The 21,749-nt window shown below is 58.4% G+C and overlaps 2 protein-coding genes and 1 long non-coding RNA gene across 9 annotated transcripts; 2 read left to right on the top strand and 1 right to left on the bottom strand.

Moving 5' to 3' along the window:
• Positions 1-425: 425 nt before the first annotated feature.
• Positions 426-5,979, bottom strand: LOC106985911 (uncharacterized). The gene is made up of 3 exons (XR_001432012.3): positions 5,842-5,979; positions 5,073-5,251; positions 426-1,910 (listed from the first exon to the last, which is right to left on the bottom strand). It is a non-coding gene; the product is annotated as an uncharacterized LOC106985911 (long non-coding RNA).
• Positions 4,912-16,334, top strand: GIPC1 (GIPC PDZ domain containing family member 1). Of its 5 annotated transcripts, none has more exons than XM_027050381.2 (9): positions 6,178-6,334; positions 8,462-8,585; positions 10,323-10,410; positions 12,583-12,904; positions 13,664-13,849; positions 13,949-14,129; positions 14,900-15,012; positions 15,325-15,406; positions 15,537-16,334. In XM_027050381.2, exons 4-9 carry the CDS (start codon positions 12,617-12,619, stop codon positions 15,686-15,688), a joined length of 1,002 nt encoding a protein of 333 aa, XP_026906182.1. In that variant the 5' UTR covers positions 6,178-6,334; positions 8,462-8,585; positions 10,323-10,410; positions 12,583-12,616; the 3' UTR covers positions 15,689-16,334. The 5 variants fall into 5 exon arrangements, with proteins under 5 accessions (XP_026906184.1, XP_026906182.1, XP_026906183.1 ...); XM_027050382.2 differs by having other exon boundaries at positions 6,203-6,334; positions 8,495-8,585; XM_027050383.2 differs by lacking the exons at positions 6,178-6,334; positions 8,462-8,585 and adding an exon at positions 4,912-5,180.
• Positions 16,335-17,085: 751 nt separating this feature from the next.
• PTGER1 (prostaglandin E receptor 1) lies at positions 17,086-21,507 on the top strand. Of its 3 annotated transcripts, none has more exons than XM_027050380.2 (3): positions 17,086-18,708; positions 19,616-20,577; positions 21,140-21,507. In XM_027050380.2, the coding sequence occupies exons 2-3, from the start codon at positions 19,636-19,638 to the stop codon at positions 21,404-21,406; spliced, it is 1,209 nt and encodes a 402-aa protein (XP_026906181.2). In that variant the 5' UTR covers positions 17,086-18,708; positions 19,616-19,635; the 3' UTR covers positions 21,407-21,507. The 3 variants fall into 3 exon arrangements, with proteins under 3 accessions (XP_026906181.2, XP_053075726.1, XP_026906180.2); XM_053219751.1 differs by having other exon boundaries at positions 18,319-18,452; XM_027050379.2 differs by lacking the exon at positions 17,086-18,708 and having other exon boundaries at positions 18,796-20,577.
• Positions 21,508-21,749: the final 242 nt, after the last annotated feature.

Genomic DNA, 21,749 nt, shown 5'->3' on the forward strand with positions numbered 1-21,749 from the left:
CACTCCTGCCAGGCTGATAGGGGGACCCCAAGCACAGGCCATCAAACTCCCAAGATCACTGTGGCCAGGGCATTGTCCCTCCTTGGTCCTCCCTGTCCCCCATGGCTCAGAGCAGGCCCCACCCACCCAGAGGGGTATCTTGGGGTTGAAAACACCACACCTATGAGTCACTGTTCAACTTTGAGCTAGTGGCTGCCCCTCTCTGAGCCTCAGCCTCCTCCTCTGTAGAATAGGGGTGATATCCAGTGGGATTATTCATGAAAAGCAGGCAGCACAGACCCTGGCACATAGTAAGAGCTTAATAAAGGTGTCTATTTCTATCATGTTTCTATCATGACATACTGAGGTCATCTCTGTGACCACAACACCGTTTAGTAATAGCAGCTGGTGTTCATTGAGCATTTACTATCTGCCCAACACGACTGTAGGCACTTGACACAGAAGAGCTCATTTTATTCTGACGTAATCATAACAGCTTTAGGAGGTGGGTCCTATTATTATTCCCATTTTAGAGAGGAGGAGACTGAGGCACACAGGGCGAAGGGGCTTGCCCGGAGCCACACAGCCGGCGACCAGTAGAGGTGATGGAGAAAAAAGACTGTATCCTACCCCACAACCTGAGGTGGACGAGAGATGGAATAAAAGACAGAACGAATAGAAGCAAAAGCAAAGCAAAACCATAGAACGAATAGAAGAAAATACAGAAGAATGACTTTGTGACTTAAGAGAAGAGCCCCTTTAATGAAACATCATGGGTGGAAACCACAAGCGGGTAAGTCCTGTTGTATTGCAGCTGAGAATTTTCTTCCAAGAAAGATATAATGGTGACACGAATCATCACATGGCAGAATGGGAGAATATGCTCGCAATGCCTCATACTGCACCTACCTCACAGGGCTGTTAAGAGAGTTACACGGCTCAGGAGCACCTGGGTGGCTCAGTAGGTGAAGCATGCGACTTCGGCTCCAGTCACAATCTCACAGTTTGTGAGCTCAAGCCCCGTGTCGGGCTCCGTGCTGACAGCTCCAAGCCTGGAGCCTGCTTCGGATTCTGTGTCTCCCTATCTATGCCCCTCCCAGGCTCCTGCTGTCTCTCTCTCTCTCTCAAAAATAAATAAACATTAAAAAAATTTTAAATAGTAAGAAACAAATAGGTGAAAGTAATTTGAGTAGTACATTTTATGCAGCCCAATACATCCACATTATTATTATTATTATAACGTAGACAGAATAAAAATGAGTTAATGAGATATTTTACATTTTTTACATCTTTTTACATCTTTTCTTTGTACTAAGTTTCCGAAATCTGGTGTGTATTTTACACTTATGGCACATCGCAATTTGTATTTGCCGTATTTCAAGTGCTCATACCTACATGTGGAGAGCAGAGATTTCGTGTAGGACAGATCGGATGGGACAGGGCACAGCTCGATTCTATGAGGAGCACATGCAAATCAACGAGTAAAAGACAGCAACCCAAGTGCAAACAGGGCAAAGAATATGAACAGGCAATTTACAAAAGAGGAGAAACTGAAGGCGATCAAGCAAATGAGGAGATGCTCAAAGTGACCTGAAATCAGAGAAATGTGAAAGATAGCAATGGTGACGTCACTTGACATCGAGTCAGAGTGGTAAAAATCAGAAGCTGGATAAAGCTAACAGCTGGTGGAGATGTGGGTACATGGGACCCTCTGCACTGACAGAAGGTGTGGCTGGGGGCAGCTAGTCCAGGACGCCACACAGCAACGGACTGTGCCCTGTGATCCAGCATCTCTGCAACCAGGTCTCTCTCCTAGGGAGATTTCCACACAGGTCTCTGAAGGGACATGTCCAAGGCTGCAGTGGCTGGGAGCTGGAGGCTGCCTGATGTCCATCCCCAGGGGACAGAGTCGTAAGACGTGAGGGATGCATCTGTGGAACATCAAGTAGAAATCAGAAGAAAACAGACGCAAGAGATGGACAACACAGATGGATACTGAAGTCCTACTGCAAGACAAGCAAACAAGCAAGCAAGCAATACAGTGCTAACTGGAAAAGGAAAGTAAGAAGCCAAATGTAATAGAATACTCACATAAAACAAGGCACATTTTCAAGGAAACATACAAACAGAAAGGTACACATAAGCCCATGGCAGTGTTGCACCAGAGATGGGAGGGAATTGGGGGGTATTTTTCCCTAATGTTTATTTTGAAATTTCCAAAGGTATAGAAAACTCACAAGAAGGGGCACCTGGGTGACTCAGTTGGTTAGCATCTGATGTTTGGTTTCAGCTCAGGTCACGATCTCGAGGTTCGTGAGTTCAAGCCCCGAGTCAGGTTCTGCGCTGACAGTGCGGAGCCTGCTTGGGATCCTCTCTCTCTCTCCCTTTCTTTCTTTCTGCCCCTCCCCTGCTCCTGCTCGCTCTTTTGCTCTCTCTCAAAATAAATAAATAAACTTAAAAAAAATAAAAGAGGGGCCCCTGGATGGCTCAGTCGGTTGAGGGACCGATTTTGGCTTGGGTCATGATCTCGTGGCTCTCGAGTTCAAGCCCTGCATCAGGCTCTGTGCTGACAGCTCAGAGCCTGGAGTCTGCTTCGGATCCTCTCTCTCTTTCTCTCTCTCTGCCCCTCCCCCACTCACTCTCTCTCTCAAAAATAAATAAACATTAAAAAAAAGAAAACTTGGGGCGCCTGGGTGGCTCAGTAGGTTAAACGCCCGACTTTGCTCAGGTCATGATCTCATGGTCCGTGAGTTTGAGCCCCACGTGGGGCTCTATGCTGACAGCTGAGAGCCTGGAGCCTGCTTCAGATTCTGTGTCTCCCTCTCTCTCCGCCCCTCTCCACTTGCGCTCTCTCTCTCTCTCTCTCTCTCTCTCTCTCTGTCTCTCAAAAACAAACATTAAAAAAAAAACAGAAAACTTAGGCGCCTGGGTGGCTCATTTGGTTAAGCGTCCGACTTCGGCTCAGGTCATGATCTCGCGGTTCATGACTTTGAGCCCTACATCAAGTTCTGTGCTGACAGCTCAGAGCCTGGATCTTGCTTCGAATTCTGTGCCTCCCTCTCTCTCTGTTCCTTCCCCACTTGCGCTCTGTCTCACCGTCTCTCTCTCTCAAAAATAGAGAATAGGGGCGCCTGGGTGGCTTGGTCGATTAAGTGTCCGACTTCGGCTCAGGTCACGATCTCGCGGTCCGTGAGGGCTGTGAGTTCGAGCCCCGCGTCAGGCTCTGTGCTGACAGCTCAGAGCCTGGAGCCTGTTTCAGATTCTGTGTCTCCCTCTCTCTCTGCCCTTCCCCTGTTCATGCTCTGTCTCTCTCTGTCTCAAAAATAAATAAATGTTAAAAAAAAAAATTAAAAAAAAAATAGAGAATAAAAAAATGTATGGAAAAAAAAAAAGAAAACTCACAAGAACAGTAAAATAATACCTATATGCTTACTTACTCTCCTGGCTTCAGCGACAATTGTTACTATTTTGCCACATTTGCTCACGCTCTCTCTCCTCCCCTCCTCTATGTTAATACTAATGTATACCATATTATGATGTTGTATATAATATATATACACATATGGTTTTCTTCTGAGCTATTTGGCAGTCGCAACCATCACAAATATACCACTAAAGAATTCAGTGTGTTTCTCCCACAAATAAGAACATTCTCTTATCCAACCACGGTGCAATGCCCACACTGAGGAAACTTAACCTGGATATGATATTATCTAAGATCCACCCACATTCAAATATGCTCGATTATCCCCAGAATATCTTTCGTAGCTGTTTCATCCTTTTCTTTTTGAAATTTTTATCAAGGATCCAATCAAGGATTATACATTGATTTTGGCTGTCATCTCTTTGTTTCCTTCAGTCTAGAACAGTTTCCCGGCATTTCATTCATTCACTCCTTCATTCATTGGATGAATAGATTGATTTTCCCTTTCATGACATAGATCTGTTTGAAGAGTCCAGGCACTTTTGGTTTTTGTTTTTTGGTTTGGGGTTTTTTTGTTTGTTTGTTTGTTTGTTTGTCGGCAGAATGCCCCTTAATCGGAAAGTATCTGGTTGTGTCCTTACGATTAGACTCAGGTTAAGGACTTTGGACAGGACCAAGTACTTTGCAGGTGTCCTTCTCAGTACATCACAGCAAGATGCATGTGAGGTCAGCCTGTCCCATCCCTGATGATGTTAATTTTGATCATTTGGTTAAAGTGGTGACTGCCAACTTTCTCCATGGTGAATTTTCTGAGGTATCTTTTTCCCACTGTAATTAACAAGTAATTTGTGGGCTGGTCCTTTGAGACTGTGTGAATATCTACTCCCCCACTGAGGAGCCTAGCCTGAATTAATTATTCCTCTACTGGCTGCAAAATGGGGATTTTCTCACTCAATCTTTCCTTCGGCACATTTTAGCTGGCACTCCAGACTTTTTCCTCCCCCCAAAGGGGCAGAGGTAGCGCTCAGGTCTAAGCTCCTCAGCAGCTGGGCCCCCCAGCCTCTTGAGCTGTAACACTGGGTAAAGAGGTGGCCACCTCTGCGCCCTTGGACAACCCCCACACCCCTCCCTGGGCGCCTCATCAGTCAACAGGTGGATCCAGGTGGATTCTGCTCAGGACTCTGCTGTCCCCGTGGCCCCACATACTGTCCTCTTCAGGTGTGTGGGAGGCAGCTCAGATGCCAGGCACAAGCAGGGCAGTGGGTGCAGTCCCACAGAGGACACTGGCCCAGCCACAGCAACCGATCACTCAGTGGGGATGGCAGAGGTCAGCAGAACAGGAAGGGAAGGACAATAGCTGTGCCTGTTGCCACGGCAGTGGCAGTGTTTGCCAGCTGGGTGGGGCCGGTCTCGCTCGAAGCCGTCAGCGGCTAAGCCCAGGCCCCACTCTCCTCTTCCACTTCTCCCCTTGGTAGGCCCTGGCGGGGCTGGGATGTGCAACAACTCACCCTGGGGACTGCAGAGACCCAGTTATTTAATGAAGCTTGAGCAGAGTCGCAGCCGTTAGGGGCCTCCAAGAACTACAATTCCCAGAACACACAGCAAGCCCCTGGCCCAGCCCCAACTGCCCCAGCGGCCCCGGCTTTGAAGTAGAACAAGGAAATCTCACCTGTCCTGGGAACTCAGCGTCCTGGTCTGCATGAGGTGCGTTCGTGTCTGTGTTTCTTGGACCTCCTCCTGCCTGAGAACTCTCGGTTACAAGCCAAACCTGGCCACGGTGAGATTCACACATGTGTGCTGTCACCCTGCTCTGTGCCAGTCTCAGGACCCGGGCGTGGGTGGGGAGCACTGAGATGGAGGAGACAGCCTCATGAAAGAGAAATGGCTTGGGCTGGTTGGGTACCCCTTATAGTCTAGCACCTATTACGTGCTCAGTAAACATCCGCTAGCCTAACCAGCAAGCAGACAGTCTATCTCTCCCTTGTCTTCCCTTCCATTACACCATTTCCCCCGGTTTTGCCAGCTCCTAGGATACGGCACTGTCCTGAAATGTGCTGTATCTCTCTGTCCGGCCTCCAGGCCTTCTGCACGCGCTGTTACGTCTACCAGAAGCACACTCAGCTTCCCCGTTGGTGTGTCTGTAGGCCAGAGCCTGGCACGGAGCAGCAGCACATTAAATATCTGACGAGTGAATGAATGAATGAATGAATGCCCTTGTCCATTGTCCATCCCAGGAAGCAGGGACACTCGGGACCCTCCCTATTCATCTCGATCCTCCGCCCGCTCGCCGGCCTGGAATGAATGCCTCCCTTTTATCCGCTCCGAGGATGGCCGGGCCGGGTCGGGGGCAGACCGGGAGGAGGAGGGGATCGGGGGCTGCCCTGGGCCCCCTCCCGGGTCTCCTAAAGGGTCAGCTTTTCCGGACGTGGGGAGTTTACCTCTTGGCGAAACTCAGCCTCGGCCACCTGATGACCAGCCCCCAGTCCCTCCCGCCCCTTACCACCCAGGACACCCCAGACCGACTCTCAGCCACCAGCACGTGGTCCAGGGGCCCCAGCTTCCCATTGGCTGCTCGTCTCCTTCCTTCCCCGCGACTGGCAGGGGCCCAGCCTCAGGTCCCCCCTCCGCGCCCTACGGTGGTACGGCCTGCCGTGGCTTAGGCGGGGTGGGAAGGTCCACTGCGCCGCGGCGCGGGGGGAGTGGGTCGGGAAGAGCCGGGCGAGGCGGAGGGATCCCTTTGGAATGTTTCCGTCGAAACCACCCGGGGCGGGGCGGCACGGCGCGGATTGGCCACGAGCGTCGGACGGCCGCTTCTGATTGGCGGGGCGCGGGCGCCGGCCCCGCCCCCCTGGCCGCGGCTGCGGGAGAGGCCCGGCCCGGAGTTTGCGGAGGGCCGAGCGGGGCGCGCGCAGGGTGGCGGCGGCGGCGCAGGTGAGTGCCCCCCGCGGGAGGGGCGCGGCGCGGCCGCTCCGGGGACCCCAGCGCGGGCCTGCGGGGCCGCAGAGGCGCGGGGATCCGGCGGATCGAGCGGGGCGGGGCCGGCCTCAGGGACATGGCTGGAAGTCTAGGTTGGGCGCCAGGATGCCCGAGGCCCCTTCCCAGAGGGGCGCCTGTCTTTCCGCTGGGGGCAGGGTCAGACGCTTCCCGCCGCTCAAACGGGGCCAACAGGCCACCCTGCCCCCTGCGCTCCTCTGGACAACCCCCCTCCCGGCAGGGACAGCCGCGGGGTCGGTATTTCTGAGCCCTGCCTGGGCATCTCCCTGGAGGTGGCCTCGTCCCCATCCTCCAGGGCCTAGAGGAACCTGGGGAGGACCGAGGTCCCGACAATCATAATGAAGAAAATCACCCCGGCTGGCACTTGCTGAACGCTTCCATGTCAGGCATTTACCATGCGTATCACTGGGTCTAAACACCTCATGGAAGGTACGCTTACTTCTTTTAGAGGTGAAGCAACAGACCCAGGAGGTAGAGTGACTTGCCCAGGGTGACACAGCTAGCTAGTAAGTGGCAGATCTGGAACTCGAACCCGTGCTGCAGAGTCCAGATCTGGAGTCTCAGCCACTAGACCACATGGCTCCGTGGCCTCTCTGCTTGCTGCTATCCCCAGCCCCCAAGCATACACATCTGGCCACACCTGCCGGGTTTTGCGTTCCCCCGAAGAGGTCACCAGACATCAGCCCTACTTTGCCCCCGCTGAGCTGGAAAGGCAAGGTCCGAATACCAAGGTCCAAAGAAGAGAGTGACGTCTGTGGGGGACATAGGGGACCTGGATGTTGGGGTCCTTTGCCCCCTGGGCCCCTCTGGGAAGCCTGGGCTGAGGCCCTGGGCAGTAGGCGTTCTCCCGGAAACACCCGGGAGCCGGTTTTTCAAGACTGAATCAGAGGCCTCCCCCTCCCTCCTCCTCTCCGAAGCAATATCCTGCTGGCAAGGGGAGGCTGGGTGGGGTGTCCCCCCTCCCCCACTTTATGTCAGCCCCCAGGAACCCCCTCCCCTGCTTCCTGCTGCCCCCACTGCACTCCTGCGTGGTTGTGGTGTTGCTAAGTTTCAGGCCCTTCCCAGGGAAGAGAGGGTGGGAATGCTGGGATTCCAGCCAATGTGCTTGGCGCCCAAGCTGACGCTCTTTTCCTCCATCCCTATGTTCAGGTTTGAGGGGAGACCGGGAACGTAGGGAGGGGGTGGCCGTTAGCAACTGCATGGCAGGCATGGTCCGAGGATAGGAGGGCTCAGAGTAGGCGGGATGAGGGCATAAGGCACAGCCATTCATTCTACACTTACTGAGCACCTACCATGTGCCAGGCACTGTTGTTGGGACAGAGAACACAATAGGGAACAAAACTCCCAGCTCTGTGGGAGCTGTCATTCTCGTGGACACAACCAAGTTAACAAGGAAATAAAGATCCCTGCGGACAAGAGAAGTGCTCCGTGCTATGAATAAAATATGAGGGGGTGGCTTGGTAGAATCTGTTGGGCAAGGCGGGGGTGGGGGGGGGGCTCTTGGAGGAGGTGACTTCAGAGACAGGGTCTGAATGACAAAAAGTAGGCAGCCATGGGAAGATCGGGCAGGGGGCACGGCCAGGGCAAAGGCTCTGAGGCTAGACCGAGCTTGGAATAGTGTGGCCGGGGCACGGGATAAGGCCACAGTGGCAGTTCCGCAGGGGTCTGTGGCTCATATTAAGGAGCTCAGAGCTTTTCCCCTGTGAGGTGGGAACCTGTTGTAAAATTGGAAGCCGGGTAGTGACGCGATCTGGTTTACATTTTAAAATAGAGACACGAAGTTAAATAGCAGCCTAAGATTGGAAGACAAGAGTTCTGCCAGGGCAACGTGTAATTAAGTTCATGGGCCTGAGCTGTCTGGACCACAGGGGCGGTTCCTACAGGCTGGGGCAAGCCAGGGAGGCTGCCTGGAGGAGGTGGCTTAGCATAGGCCTCGGCAGGCAGGCAGAGAGGACTGGGATGTTCCCGGGCAGGGCAGGGGAGGAGGCAGTAATCATAATGACAATCATAGTAACAGTTTCCTTAAATTGAATGTGAGGCAAAATGCTTGTTAATGCTAATCAGGTTGTATGCGTGATCTCTTTGGACTCCCATAAGCACCTTGAGAAACAGGAATTCTGCCCATTTTTTCGGATGAGAAAACTGAGGCCCCATCACATGAAGTGACTTGCCCACGGCCACACAGCTGGTAAGTGGCAGGGGTGGGATCTGAACCCAGGCCATCCTGCCTCTTGTAGCCTGGAAGGCAACTTCATTAATCACTCACTTTCTTCACCACCACTATTCCCTCCTCACAGGTAAGGCCATGGAAACTAGCCTGAACGTAGGGCAGCAAACGTAGGCAGAGTGAGGAGGCTGGGAACTGGTGATCTGGATGTGGGGGCCCTGGGAAAAGGGGGAAGTTTGAATCTTAGCAACTGACTGAAAGATGGTGGGACAGATGGAACCAGTAGGAAAAATCACCCTTTATGGAACCCTTATTGTGCGCCCACATGCGCGATTTCCTTGGAGCTCAGAGAAGTTAAGACACTTGCCCAGGGTCACACAGCTAGTAAGTGGAAAAGCCAGGTTCCAGACGCATGTTCTCAGCCTCCTGCTAAAATGTATGAGAAGCAGCAGAAGGAGAACCAGGGGAGGGGATGATGAGGATTCGTGGTGGTTTTGTTTGTTTAAGCATCATTGAGTGTGATGAAATACCTTCATACCCCGAGGCAAAAGTTTTGGTTCATTCAGAATTTTCTTTTTTGTCAAATGTTCTGTGAGCGCCTTCTGCGATGGGTGCTGGAGATAGAGAGACGGATAACCGATGAAAGGCTGGTCTCTTGGGCTCCTGGGTGGCTCGGTCAGTTAAGCGTCCGACTTCGGCTCAGGTCGTGATCTCACGGTTCATGAGTTCGAGCCCCACATCGGGCTCGGCGCTGACAGCTCGGAGCCTGGAGCCTGCTTCAGATTCCGTGTCTCCCTCTCTCTCTGCCCCTGCCCCGCTTGTGCTCTGTCACTCTCTGTCTCTCAAAAATAAATAAAAACATTAAAAAAAACATTAAAGAAAAAAAAAAAAGACCGGTCACTTGAAATGTCTAAGGAGTGCCCGCAAATCAAGAAGAAAAAAGATAGGCATTATGATAAAAAACAAACTGAATGCAATTTTTAAAAGCGGGCAAAGACTTAAACAGGCAGTTTGCAAGAGGACAAATCCAACCAGTTCATGAACGTGTTAACAGTTGTTCGGCATCACTGATGATGAAGGGAGTAAAAACGAAACTGCGATGAAAGGTGAGGGAGACACGCTCCGTGTCTGTGTGGCCGGATGGAGCACCTCCCCTGCACCCAGCACCATGCTGGGAAGTGAGGGCTGAGGATCACAGAGGTGGGGCTTGCGTGTTTGCTGGGGAGACAGTACCCCCTCGAGGGCAGGGACTACAGAGCCAGGCACGGGGGACTGGTGGGCTAATGACTATTAGGATCATTCCTTCATCCATCCCTTCATTCATTCGACAAATGCGTACTGAGCACCTGCTACACCCCCGGGCACTGTTTTCTGTGCTAAGAATATAGGGATGAGCAAGGCAGACAGAATGCCTTGCCCTTTCCCAAAACAGTGAACGAGAACAGTGGATGAAATCTACATCCCACCTGAAAGAGGTGTGACAGTCTCTGTGTGGATGCCACAGGGCACAGTCAAGTGCAAAAGCTCGGACACTCGATTGTACCTGGTGTGTTAGAGGGGCAGGGACCGGGCCCGTGTGCCTGGGAGGACCGAGCAAGGGGGAGAGCGGGAGAAGGTGGGGGCAGGGAGGCGATGGGGGCAGGTCTTTTGGGGCGTGTGGGTGGAGGGGAGGACGGTGACTTTTACTGTGAATGAGGTGGGAGCCCCGGGAGGGGTCGAAGCAGAGGACAGAGGTGAGACGGGACTTGTGTTTTACAGGATCATTCTGGCTGCCGTGTTGACCGGAGACCGTGGAGGGTGAGGGCAGAAGCCGGGAGACTCGGAGGAGGCAACCGCACTAGTGTAGGTGAGAGATGATGGGGCTGGACCAGGTGCCCCTAGAGGAGGTGGTGGAGAGCAGACGAATGAATGCGGGAGCGAATGAACGGATGCGTGAGTGTGAGTGCAGCGCACTGGGCTTGGCGGAATCCGGGAGGGCTCCCTGGAAGAGGAGAGTTGAAGGGAGGGAGCGGGAAGTCCCCTTTACACAGAAGAATATCGTTTGGCATGATGTGATCCTCAGCACAGCCTGGCCAGGTGAGTGTCCCCGTCTGCAGAACAGGCATCCGAGGCCCAGGGAGAGCGAGTGGCCTAGGGAACCACTTTGCACGTGGGGGGCAGACAGACCCGAGAGTGCTGCCGGCTTCTGTGGCTTAGGGTGCGTGGCTTGAAAATGAAACCTGACCTCCTTCCCATTCTGGGAAGCCGGCACGGTCGACCCCTCCTACGCCCAGCACTTCTTTGACGCCCCCCCCTTCACGCATCGCTCTCTCTGTTCCAGTTACACTGGCCCCTTGCTGCTCTGTGCGCAGAGTCCGCGAGTCTGCTCAGAGCCCTCCCGCGGCTGCCCCCTCGCTCAGAGCGAAAGCCTAAGTCCTGCCTGGGCCCTCAGGGCCCTGCCCGCTCTGCCCTATCCCTCCCTGCCCTCACCTCCTCCTGCTGTCCCCCTCACCACTCTGCTCCAACCGTGCAGGTCCACTTGCTGTCCCTCAAACACATGCCAAGCGTGTCCCCATCTCAGGGCCTTTGCACTGGTGGTTCCCTCTGCCTGGAGCTGTCTTGCCTCACGTCATTATATGGAGGCTTCTTCCTGTCATTCAAGTCTCAAGTTCAGCTTCACCTGCTCAGAGAGGCCCTCCTTGATTTTGTCAGTAGAAGCACTTGTCTTGTTTTATTGTCTTCATTGCACCCTTAGAAATTATACTAGGCTTTTACACATTGGCTTGCTCGCTGCGCATTTCCTCTGGACTGTATGCTTCGGAAAAGCGTGAACAGAACCCCAGCTGGCGTATATGGCACCCAGGAGAGAGTTAGAAAGAGGCAGGCCTTCCTCCCAGCAAACACATCAGCTTGGCATGTAGCTCGACGAGCCAGAGCAGAGGCTGAGTTTCAGTCCCACTCGCCACCTTGGTCGGGTGCTTTTGCACAGTGAACAACCTGTGGAACTGCATACAGTGCCCTTAGTCAGGGACCTTGGTCATCTTATTGAAGGCAGTATCTAAAATGGTGCGTGGCATATAGTAAGTATGCGAAAGATACTTATTTGAAAGGAGGGTGGGAGAGAGAAACTGAGAGAATAGCAGTAGGAGAAAGAAAGAAAGTGTATCAGGACAAGTTTTGCTACAGTAACCGACAACCTCCAAAATCTTAGTGGCTGAATTCCACAAAGGTTTATTTTTTTAGTCCTGCTACGTCTCCATTGCAGCTCAGTAGGGGGTTCCACTAGTCGTAGTCCGTTGTCACTCGGGGCCAGGCTGATGGCGCTGCCACCTGGACAAATGTGTCAGGTCACCCTGCCTGGGAGATGCAGACCCCCCGGAGGCTCTTGATCTAGTACTGAAATGCTTCAGCCCCGAAATGCCATGTGTCCCCTCCTGTCACAGCTCATTGGCCAGAACTAGTCATATGCCTGCCCAGTCACAGGGAGGTCAGTAAATGTCACCTGGCTGTGTGCTTTGAAGGGAGAGTCAGAAACTTTTTGTGCACAGCACCAGTGACTGCAACCAGTAGAAAAAGAAGGAGAAACTGGAGGCACCTGGGCGGCTCAGTCAGTGAAGCATCTGCCTCTTGATTTCAGCTCAGGTCTTGATCTCAGGGTCGTGGGCTCAAGCCCCATGTTGGGCTCCGCACTCGGCGTGAAACCTACTTTAAAAAAATAGTAATGAATAAATACCTAGAAGAATGAAGAGAAACGTAACCACTTTGAGCCTCCACTTTCTCGTTAAGTGGGCGTATTCGTAGCAAAATATTGTCCCCATATCACGACGTCGTGTGAGGATTAAGTAAGGTCACAGAGCACTTTGCACGGGGTCGTAGTAGGTGTTAGCTGCTGTGGTTACTTCTATACCAGTACATAAACGCTGGGAGTGGGTTTTGAACCGAGGCCAGTCTGTTCATCGGGTCAGCAGTGTGCTCCTAGTGGGGGAGAGGCGACCCGAGGCCACCGCCCAGGCCCTGAGCCTGCTTTCCCGCCCTGCAGATCTCGTGAGTGTGCCCCCTGCTTCTCACCGCTCATGCCGCTGGGACTGGGGCGGCGGAAAAAGGCGCCGCCTCTGGTGGAGAATGAGGAGGCCGAGCCAGGCCGTGGGGGGCTGGGCGTGGGGGAGCCGGGGCCCCTGGGTGGGGGTGGGGCGGGGGGGCCCCAAATGGGGTTGCCCCCCCCTCCCCCGGCCCTGCGGCCCCGCCTCGTGTTCCACACCCAGCTGGCCCACGGCAGTCCCACTGGCCGCATCGAGGGTTTCACCAACGTCAAGGAGCTGTATGGCAAGATCGCCGAGGCCTTCCGGCTGCCGGCTGCCGAGGTACCCACCGGGGAGCCGGGCACCAGGGTCCCTGACGGCGGGCTGAGGCCTGGGCGTGCGTCCTGTCCATGAGCTGCGGCTCAGTTGCTGAAGGTGCATACGCCGACACCAGCTCCCTACCGGAGGAACTGGTGGGGTCACACTGGGTGCTGAGTTCCCATCAGTCATTAGGGTGCCTGCACCCCAGCAAACTGTGGGGAACTGGAGAGTAGGGCTGGGTGCTGAGTTCCCATTAAGCATTGGGAGGCCTGTGCCCCAGTGGACTGCGGAGATGGATGGCCAGGGCTGGATGCTACCTTCCCATGATGCATCGGGAGGCTTGTGCCCCGGTTGATTATGGGGTCTGGCGGTCAGATGTGAGGTTCGTTTCTCTGGGATGCATTGGGAGGCCTGACCCCAAGGACTTGGGGGGCTGAAGGCAGGGGGACAAGAAGGCCCGCAGTGGGACTGAGCAGGAAGTAGATGCAGGGGTCTCAGTAGAGGTGGCGGGTATTCTGTGCCCCTTCATTCATTCCACACGCCCTTTACTGAGCACCCACTGTGTGCCAGGCTCTGTGCCCTGGAACCAGCAGAGCGTTTTTGCTAGGACAGAAATCCCGGCTCTAGAAGAGCTGCATCCCAGTGGAGGCCAGTCTGGGGGTGGTCAGGCCCCGGGGTGGGGACCCCCAGCCCTTTCCCAGCTCCCTTTATCCCCCCCGGGTTATGGTTAGCAAAGGGCGAGGGATGAAGGTGAGGGTTGAGTGTCTCCCCCCCATGCAGGTGATGTTCTGTACCCTCAACACCCACAAAGTGGACATGGACAAACTCTTGGGGGGCCAGATCGGGCTGGAGGACTTCATCTTCGCCCACATCAAGGGGCAGCGCAAGGAGGTAGAGGTGTTCAAGTCCGAGGAGGCGCTGGGACTCACCATTACCGACAACGGGGCCGGCTATGCCTTCATCAAGGTGCCTGGGGTGGATGGGGAGACCCGGGTCCTAAGGGTAAAGATTGGCCGTAGGACCCAAGGGCCGAGCCAAGGGGACTCACGGCTCCTTTCCCCACAGCGCATTAAGGAGGGAAGCGTGATCGACCACATCCAGCTCATCAGCGTGGGGGACATGATTGAGGCCATCAACGGGCAGAGCCTGCTGGGCTGCCGCCACTACGAGGTGGCCCGTCTGCTCAAGGAGTTACCCCGAGGCCGCACCTTCACGCTGAAGCTCACAGAACCCCGCAAAGCTTTTGGTGAGGGGGCTGCCCCCCGGAACCCCTGTCGTCGCCCTATTCTCTTGGGTTCAGGCTACAGTGGCAGGGAGCCACCAGCAGGTGGCGCCCAAACCCAGCCAGCTGCTGCGCTGCGGCGGAATGGAGGGGTAGACCCGCCCTGCCCTGGGGAGGGGTGCTGGCTCTCTGCCCAGCCCCGGAGGGCCAGAGCAAGGAGGAAGTTGCCCCCGCACCCAGCTTCCCGGAACCATTAGCCCAGCCAAGCGCCCCCAACCCTGGCGAGCCCCCCCAGCCTGGAGAGGCCAGGGTTGGCTGCCCTGTGCCAGTACCCCCTCTTTTCCGTCTGGCTTCACTAACTCTCTGGAATGGGCCTGAGGCCCCCGAGGTTGGGGGTGGGGGACTCTCAAATGCTTCCCCCCCCCCCCCCCCCCCCGGCAGACAGGGCTGGTCCTTGGCCCAGCAGCTATATCTCCTTGGCCTTGGGGAGAGCAGCTCAAGACCCAGGCCCCACCCCCTTCCTGTCCCTCTTGCCCTGGGAACAGGGCCCCCTTGTATCTCCCCTCCAGCCTTTTCCATTCTCAGCCCCTGGCTGTCCCTCCCCAGTCCATGCCAAGCCTGAGTCGGGAGTCCTGCCCTCCTGGGGTCACCTCAGGCCCCATCTCCCCAGAGCCTGCAGAAGCTTCAAGAAGGTAGAAGAGGGTAACTGAGGCCAGGATGCCTGGGGTCCTGCCCAGGGCATGCTGGAATTGGGCTTCCCCAACCCTCACTCACCCCTCGGCTGCCTCCCACAGACATGATCAGCGTACGCTCAGGGGGTGGCCGCCCTGGCTCTGGCCCCCAGCTGGGCACTGGCCGAGGGACCCTCCGGCTCAGATCCCGCGGCCCCGCCACAGTAGAGGATGTGGTGAGTGCTCTAGCCCAGCCCGCTCCCTCCTTCCCCGCGCACCCATAGGTGGCCGCATCCTTTGTTAGCTGAGGACCTCGGAGCACTAGATGTATCATCTACCTCTGCCACATCCCAGCTCTGGGACTTTTGCTGGGCAAGTGGGCCTCAGTTTCCTTGTGTGTAAAATGGGACGATAACACCCAGGGTTGTGGTGAGGATGAGCTGTGGCTTAATACACGGGAAGTGGTGAAAAGATCGCGCGGCACTCAGTAAGTGCGATGGCAAACGTATTCACATCCCTGTGGTGTCACTGTCCTACCCACCCCCCAGCCCTCAGCCTTTGAGGAGAAGGCCATTGAGAAGGTAGATGACCTTCTGGAGAGTTACATGGGCATCCGGGACACGGAGTTGGGTGAGTGGGGACACCTGGATCTGGGGATGGGTGCGAGTTTGGGGGAGGGGCTTCTAGGTCCTGCGGGGCTGGGTGTCTCCTGGGTACCTCTGCCATCTGTGCTTCCATTCCGCCCCCTACCCTTGTCCAGCGGCCACCATGGTGGAGCTCGGAAAGGACAAGAGGAACCCGGATGAGCTGGCGGAGGCCCTGGACGAACGGCTTGGTGACTTTGCCTTCCCTGATGAGTTTGTCTTTGACGTCTGGGGTGCCATTGGGGATGCCAAGGTCGGCCGCTTCTAGGCCTCCCTCCAGACCTCTCAGTGACCTGGCTCCGCTTGGTGGGAGCCCCCTATGGGAGGGACACCGTGGCCTGGACCCCAGCATCCGGCTTGGACCTGGCTCAGCAGCCCGAGGATGATGCAGAGTGGAGGTGGGGCCAGGCCCCTGCCCCACTCCAATCGGTACCACCCCTCCCCAGCTCCCGCCCTGGGTGGGGTCCCCGGTCCCCCCTTGCCCTGTTCCCCACCTACCTCAGCCGGGCCGGGCGCGGGGAGGGACCAGCCAGATTGGGCGTCCACCCCCGCCCGCAACACTTTCCGCATCAGCTGCCAAACTGGTCCCTCTGTCTCCCTGGGGCCTGTTTTGGGGGTCGTGACCTCCCTAGTTTCCTGCTGCAGGGAATGCAGAAGGGGGGCATCCCCCCTCAGCAAATGCAACAATGCCCTCCCCCTCCGCGCCCCCCCCCCCAGAGGAACCCCCTCGCTGTGGAGTCTGTTACCTCTGCATTTGAAATACTAGTCTGCTGTGAACCCCCCACCCTCCCTCCCTCCCCTGCCCCCTGTGTCTCCCTCAGCCCAGCCCCGGACGGAAGGGACAGGAGGGAGGATGGCGGTGGGCTTTTGTATCTGAATTTGCTGTCTTGAACATAAAGAATCTATCTGCCGTTGGACCTGTGTGGCGGCTTCGGGGTGGGAGAAGGGGGAGAGCCAAGGCTGGGAAAGAATGTAGCAGCTGAAATCCATCCCCTTCAGGTTCCAAATTGAATTAGGAGCCTGCCTGGGCCACCCTCCCCCCGCCCCCCACACCCGTTCTGCCTGACGAGGTTTCTGGCCGTGGGCCACCAGGCTTCCTGTCAAAGGCCGGAGCTTCTCGGCCTACTGGGGTTCAAGTCTTGCTCCCTCTTGAACGAAGCTCCCGCCACCTCAAGCCTGAGGCGAGCCGTGGGCGCAAGACTGTGGGCTACAGCCCGTCCCAGCCCGGGGCCGTGGGGAGCACCAGGGCCCAGAGGGGTGTGGAAGCCTGGCTTGGGAAAAGAAAGATGGCGGGCCCAAGATGGAGGCCTGCCAGGGCAAATGCTGTGGGCAGGAGCCCTGCCCCCCAAGACCGAGGGGAGCAGTCATGACGGAGCCCCCACTCCTGCCCGCTCTGGACGTGTGGGGTCCGCTGGCATCCACGGTGCACCATGTTTTGCACTGGACATAAACCCCGCGTGCTTGTTTTGACAACCCACTTCATCCTCAAGGATTTGAGTGGGGATCAAGGAAGGGGGGTGGGACCCTGGCCAGACCTGGAGGGAAGGGCAGGAATTGAAGCAAGGGGGGCCAGGCCAGAGGTCCCGACAGGAATGTGTGAGCTCAGCCCGCTCCCCTCTTCCATCCCTATTTCCAACAAGAGGGTGAGGGGCCTGGGGTGTGCACGCGGCCCGCAGTTGTGTTCTTGGGGTAGGACGGAGACGGCTGATGTTGGGGTCCCAACACCCACGGGTGCCCCCTGTGTCCGTGCTGGTAAACAGCTCGGGTCGCGCCTCCGTGTTTCGAGAGTACGACTGTGTTTCTCGGGGAGTTGGCCGTCTGTGACTCTGCTGAGGGAAGAACGTGACTGTCTCCGTGTTCCCGGGTGTCTGTGGGTGTAACTGGCGGCACCTCTGTGTGGAGGGCGGCCGAGGAGGCGCGTCTCGACGTGGCCGAGGCCGCGAGCGAGGGTGTCCCTGCGCTTTTCTGTTTGCGGGGTAGGTGTTGACCAGCTAGATCCCAGGATGTCCAGGAGGTGCAACCCATTGTGTCTTGGGTGCGTGCAGTGTACCTGTGGGCCCGTCTCAGACTGTGAGGGGGTGTCTCCGGGTGATACAGACTGTGGCTGTCTCAGTGCTGAGACTGGGTCCCGCAGCGCTAAGGGGCCTGCGTTTCAGCGCGTTGGGAGAAGTCTGAGCCAGTGACTGTCGGGGCATCTCTGGGGGTGACACTGTCTCAGTGAGTTCACGGGTAGGACGACAGGTGACCCCAAGGCTTTGAGGAACGTGGCTGCTGCTGTGCTGGGGACAGAGTTGACAGTATCTGATCTCAGGGTGTTAAGGGGTATGATTGTGTTGTTTTAGGATGGGAGACTGTGTGTGTGTGTGTGTGTGTGTGTGTGTGTGTGTCCCCTGCTTCTCAGGGCAGGAGGGGAGGTCGCCGTCATGTGTCCACAGGTGGCTTGGGACTTGTGAGTCCCAGGAGATGGTCCCCTGGTCACCAGGCGTCTTGGTTCCCCAGCCCGCCTTCAGCCTCCCCCACTCCCCCTCCCATGACTCGCCCGCTGGCCCTGGCTTGGGCTTTAAGCCCCTGTGTAAATAGTGGGCGGGTCTCCAGGCCAGGCTGGGCCTGATCCAAGCTGGTCTGCCCGAGGCATTGCCCGCCACCCCCACCCCCACCCCCACCCCCACCCCCACCGCCCCAGCATCCATGAAGGCTTTGGCAGGACAGGAGGGTGTTGCTGCCTCCCAACAGTGCTAGCCCCCACAACCTGGCCGTCTCCACGGAGGCAGTGGCACCCCCTGCAGCCGCCCCAGCCCGCCCTGGGCGATGCTCACATTTTCCAGTGTTTAGATTTTATCCACTTTATTAATGAGGCAGGCAAAAGGCCCGCGCCTGGGGGCGGGGGGTGGGGGAGGGTGGAGAGGGCTATTCCCGCCCTGCCAGGGGGAGGGAGTCATGGGGGACCAGGCCAGCTCCCCGGGAGCCCCCTTCCTGGTGGGGCAGCTGGGGTTCTGAGTGGCCGCTGCCCGTTGCCAGGAGCAGAGAGAGAGGTCACTGTCACCCCAGGCTCCCTGCGGGCACGAGATGGAACGGCTGAGCTGGGGAGATGGGGTGGTCGGAGAGGCCCCTGGAGGCCGGAGAGGGCAGCGGGAGGAGGCCAGGAGCTGAGGAGCCGCCCTAGGAGGGAGGGAGAGGGAGCGGCCTGCCTTCCTGCCTGCTTGCTGGAGAGCTCTGGTGCGCAGACCTCTGGGGCGGCGCGTGCGGCCGGCAGCAGGCTATGGGGGCCTGGAGCCCCAAGCTGAGTGGGTAAGAAAAGGGGGGCAAGAGTGTCCCTGGTGGGGGAGGGGGGCTTGGAAGGATGGGGCCGTGGCTACCTCAGTCTCTCTGTCCCATGTTCTTGACTCTCAGCCCCGTCGGTCTGTCCCTGTCCGTCTTACCATCTGTCCATCCACCCTTCCCACCTGGCCAGCAGGCAGTTCTGCCCTCTCAGCCCTCACCACCAGGGCATCCAGAGATGGCTGGTGCTGGGTCCGCCTTGAGGCCTTTGGGGCAGGGACGTGGAGCTGGCAGGAATGGCACCGTGGGGCATCTGGGTGGCTGTGGTCAGGGGTAGGGCCAGGGTGACCCAGTAACAGGTCTCTGAGGTTGCAGTGTGGGGGACAGGGACTGTAGGGACAGAGATGTGGCCTTGGGGAAAAGGACAACGCGGTGGGGAGAGATGTGCACCTGGCGGCAGAGGTGGGGCTGTGAGCATCAAACGTGGGACTGGACCAAAGGTGACCTGGTGATCGTCAGGAAAGGGCAGTGAGGGCAGGTGGGCCCTGGGGTCAGAAATGGGTCAGTGGGCATCGGACCGAGCCAGAGGCCGGGAATTGGCTGTGGTGTAAAAACGGGAGGTGGGTGCCAGCGGTGGATCTGTGAGGCCCGGAGGTGGGGACTCGGACCCGGAGGAAGGCTGGAGCCGGAGGAACCGGGGTGGACAGAGCAGGCGGGGAGCAAGAGACGGGCTGATGGGGCAGAGGAGGAGAAAGGGTCGGGAATGGGGCAGTCGTGGTCACCTGGAGTTGCCACGGGCAGCGGGTGGACGGGAAAATGCCAGTGGCCTCAAATGGGTCCCGACGATCTGAGGTGGAGCCACCCGCTAGGCTCAGCTTGACGATGGCCGTTGCGCGCTCCTGGCCGGCCTCACCGTGCCCTCCTCTCCTCTCCCCAGCCCCACCCCCGGCACCTGACATGAGTCTCTGCGGGCCCCTCAACCTGAGCCTGGCAGGCGAGGCGACCATGTGTGCGGAGCCCGGGGCCCCCAACGCGTCGGCCGGGCCGCCGGCCGGGCGGGCGGGCGCCTCGCCGGCGCTGCCCATCTTCTCCATGACGCTGGGCGCCGTGTCCAACGTGCTGGCGCTGGCGCTGCTGGCGCAGGCCGCGGGCCGCCTGCGGCGCCGCCGCTCGGCTGCCACCTTCCTGCTGTTCGTCGCCAGCCTTCTGGCCACCGACCTGGCGGGCCACGTCATCCCCGGAGCCCTGGTGCTGCGCCTGTACGCGGCGGGCCGCTCGCCGGCCGGCGGCGCCTGCCACTTCCTGGGCGGCTGCATGGTGTTCTTCGGCCTGTGCCCGCTGCTGCTGGGCTGCGGCATGGCCGTGGAGCGCTGCGTGGGCGTCACGCGGCCGCTACTGCACGCGGCGCGCGTCTCGGCGGCCCGCGCGCGCCTGGCGCTGGCCGCGCTGGCCGCCGTGGCTTTGGCGGTGGCGCTGCTGCCGCTGGCGCGAGTGGGCCGCTACGAGCTGCAGTACCCGGGCACGTGGTGCTTCATCGGCCTGGGCCCGGCGGGCGGCTGGCGCCAGGCGCTGCTCCCCGGCCTCTTCGCCGGCCTCGGTCTGGCCGCTCTGCTCGCGGCGCTCGTGTGCAACACGCTCAGCGGCCTGGCCTTGCTGCGCGCCCGCTGGCGCCGCCGCTCTCGACGGCGTCCTCCGGCGAGTGGCCCCGACAGCCGCCGTCGCTGGGGGGCGCGCGCGCCCCGCTCGGCCTCCGCCTCGTCCGCCTCGTCCGTAGCTTCGGCCGCCGGCGGCTCCCCGGGCCGCGGCTCAGCGCGCAGAGCCCGCGCTCACGATGTGGAGATGGTGGGCCAGCTCGTGGGCATCATGGCGGTGTCGTGCATCTGCTGGAGCCCGCTGCTGGTGAGGGGCGCACACGCCCCTCCGGCCGGGCTCCTTCCTGCCCCCCCCCCCCATGCCTCCCACCCTTTTCCATCCTAGGATCCCTGGGTTCTCTCTGCGTCCTCCAACCGCGGTCCCACCCCCTCGAGGCTCCACGTGTCACGCAGCCCGCCCTCCGGTCCCTCCCTCTCATCTCCCACCCCTCCACCCAGTCCCCTGGTCTTTCTCCTGCCTGGGGTCTTTGCAGTTCACCCTACCCACTCGAGCCTCCTCCCCAGCCCCCTTCCGTCACCACGCCGCCCCGTGTCTCTCCCCCTTCGGTCCCCTGTCTTTCGGGATACCTGGGACTTCTCTCCTTTTTTTGCTCGAGCCGCCACTCGCTGAAGGCCTTTGCTTCTGCCACACCTTCTCCCTCCTTCCGGAGCTCCTTCCCACCAGGACTCCCATTTACCCTCCCGGTGAGCCTCTGCTCCTCTTCACAGCCCCCTTACTTTCCAGCCACGCTTCATCCATCCCAGCCCCACCCTTGGCCAGCCCCCTTCTCTCACACCTACCCCACTGCTCACACCGGCTTCTCCCGCAGGTGTTAGTGGTGCTGGCTGTCGGGGGCTGGGGCTCCGGCTCCCTGCAGCGGCCGCTGTTTTTGGCTGTGCGCCTCGCTTCGTGGAACCAGATCCTGGACCCCTGGGTGTACATCCTGCTGCGCCAGGCCGTGCTGCGCCAACTGCTTCGCCTCCTGCCCCCGAGGGCCGGCGCCAAGGGCAGCCCTGCGAGGCTGGGCCTAACCAAGAGCGCCTGGGAGGCCAGCTCGCTGCGCAGCTCCAGGCACAGTAGCCTCAGCCACCTCTAGGCGCGCCAACAGCCCCAGCGGCTGAGTCAGACCATCCCGGGCCGGGCCCAGGTGGGTCCGCAGCGCTGAGCCCTCGGGGGAATAAAGCCATGTTGCGGACATGCGCAGGGCATGTGTCCGGTCGGGGCTGCAGCGCCCCTGTGACCGCGCGGGGGTGACAGAGGCGCCGCATGAACCTTCGGGGTGTGCAGTTCTGGGACTTGCCAGGCAGAGGCGCAGACACGCCAGACGCGGTGTTAGAGCTGCCGGAGCATGCGCAGAAAGCCACGGCCGCAGCCCGAGGGCCCGGGCTCCCGTCTGGAGCAGAGCGGCTGGCCGACCCAGAGCCGCCAGGGGCGCTTTT

This window comes from Acinonyx jubatus, chromosome A2, assembly GCF_027475565.1.
Source record: "Acinonyx jubatus isolate Ajub_Pintada_27869175 chromosome A2, VMU_Ajub_asm_v1.0, whole genome shotgun sequence".
In the NCBI taxonomy this organism is placed as follows: Eukaryota; Metazoa; Chordata; class Mammalia; order Carnivora; family Felidae; genus Acinonyx; species Acinonyx jubatus.

What these genes read in the sequence shown, in the direction of transcription:
- GIPC1 (XM_027050383.2), top strand. Translation starts at nt 12,617, where the DNA reads ATGCCGCTGGGACTGGGGCGGCGGAAAAAGGCGCCGCCTCTGGTGGAG. An exon ending in AGAACCCCGCAAAGCTTTTG is followed by an intron (nt 14,130 to 14,899) that starts GTGAGGGGGCTG and finishes TGCCTCCCACAG; the next exon opens with ACATGATCAGCGTACGCTCA. An exon ending in CATCCGGGACACGGAGTTGG is followed by an intron (nt 15,407 to 15,536) that starts GTGAGTGGGGAC and finishes ACCCTTGTCCAG; the next exon opens with CGGCCACCATGGTGGAGCTC.
- PTGER1 (XM_027050379.2), top strand. Translation starts at nt 19,495, where the DNA reads ATGCCAGTGGCCTCAAATGGGTCCCGACGATCTGAGGTGGAGCCACCC. An exon ending in TCTGCTGGAGCCCGCTGCTG is followed by an intron (nt 20,578 to 21,139) that starts GTGAGGGGCGCA and finishes CTTCTCCCGCAG; the next exon opens with GTGTTAGTGGTGCTGGCTGT.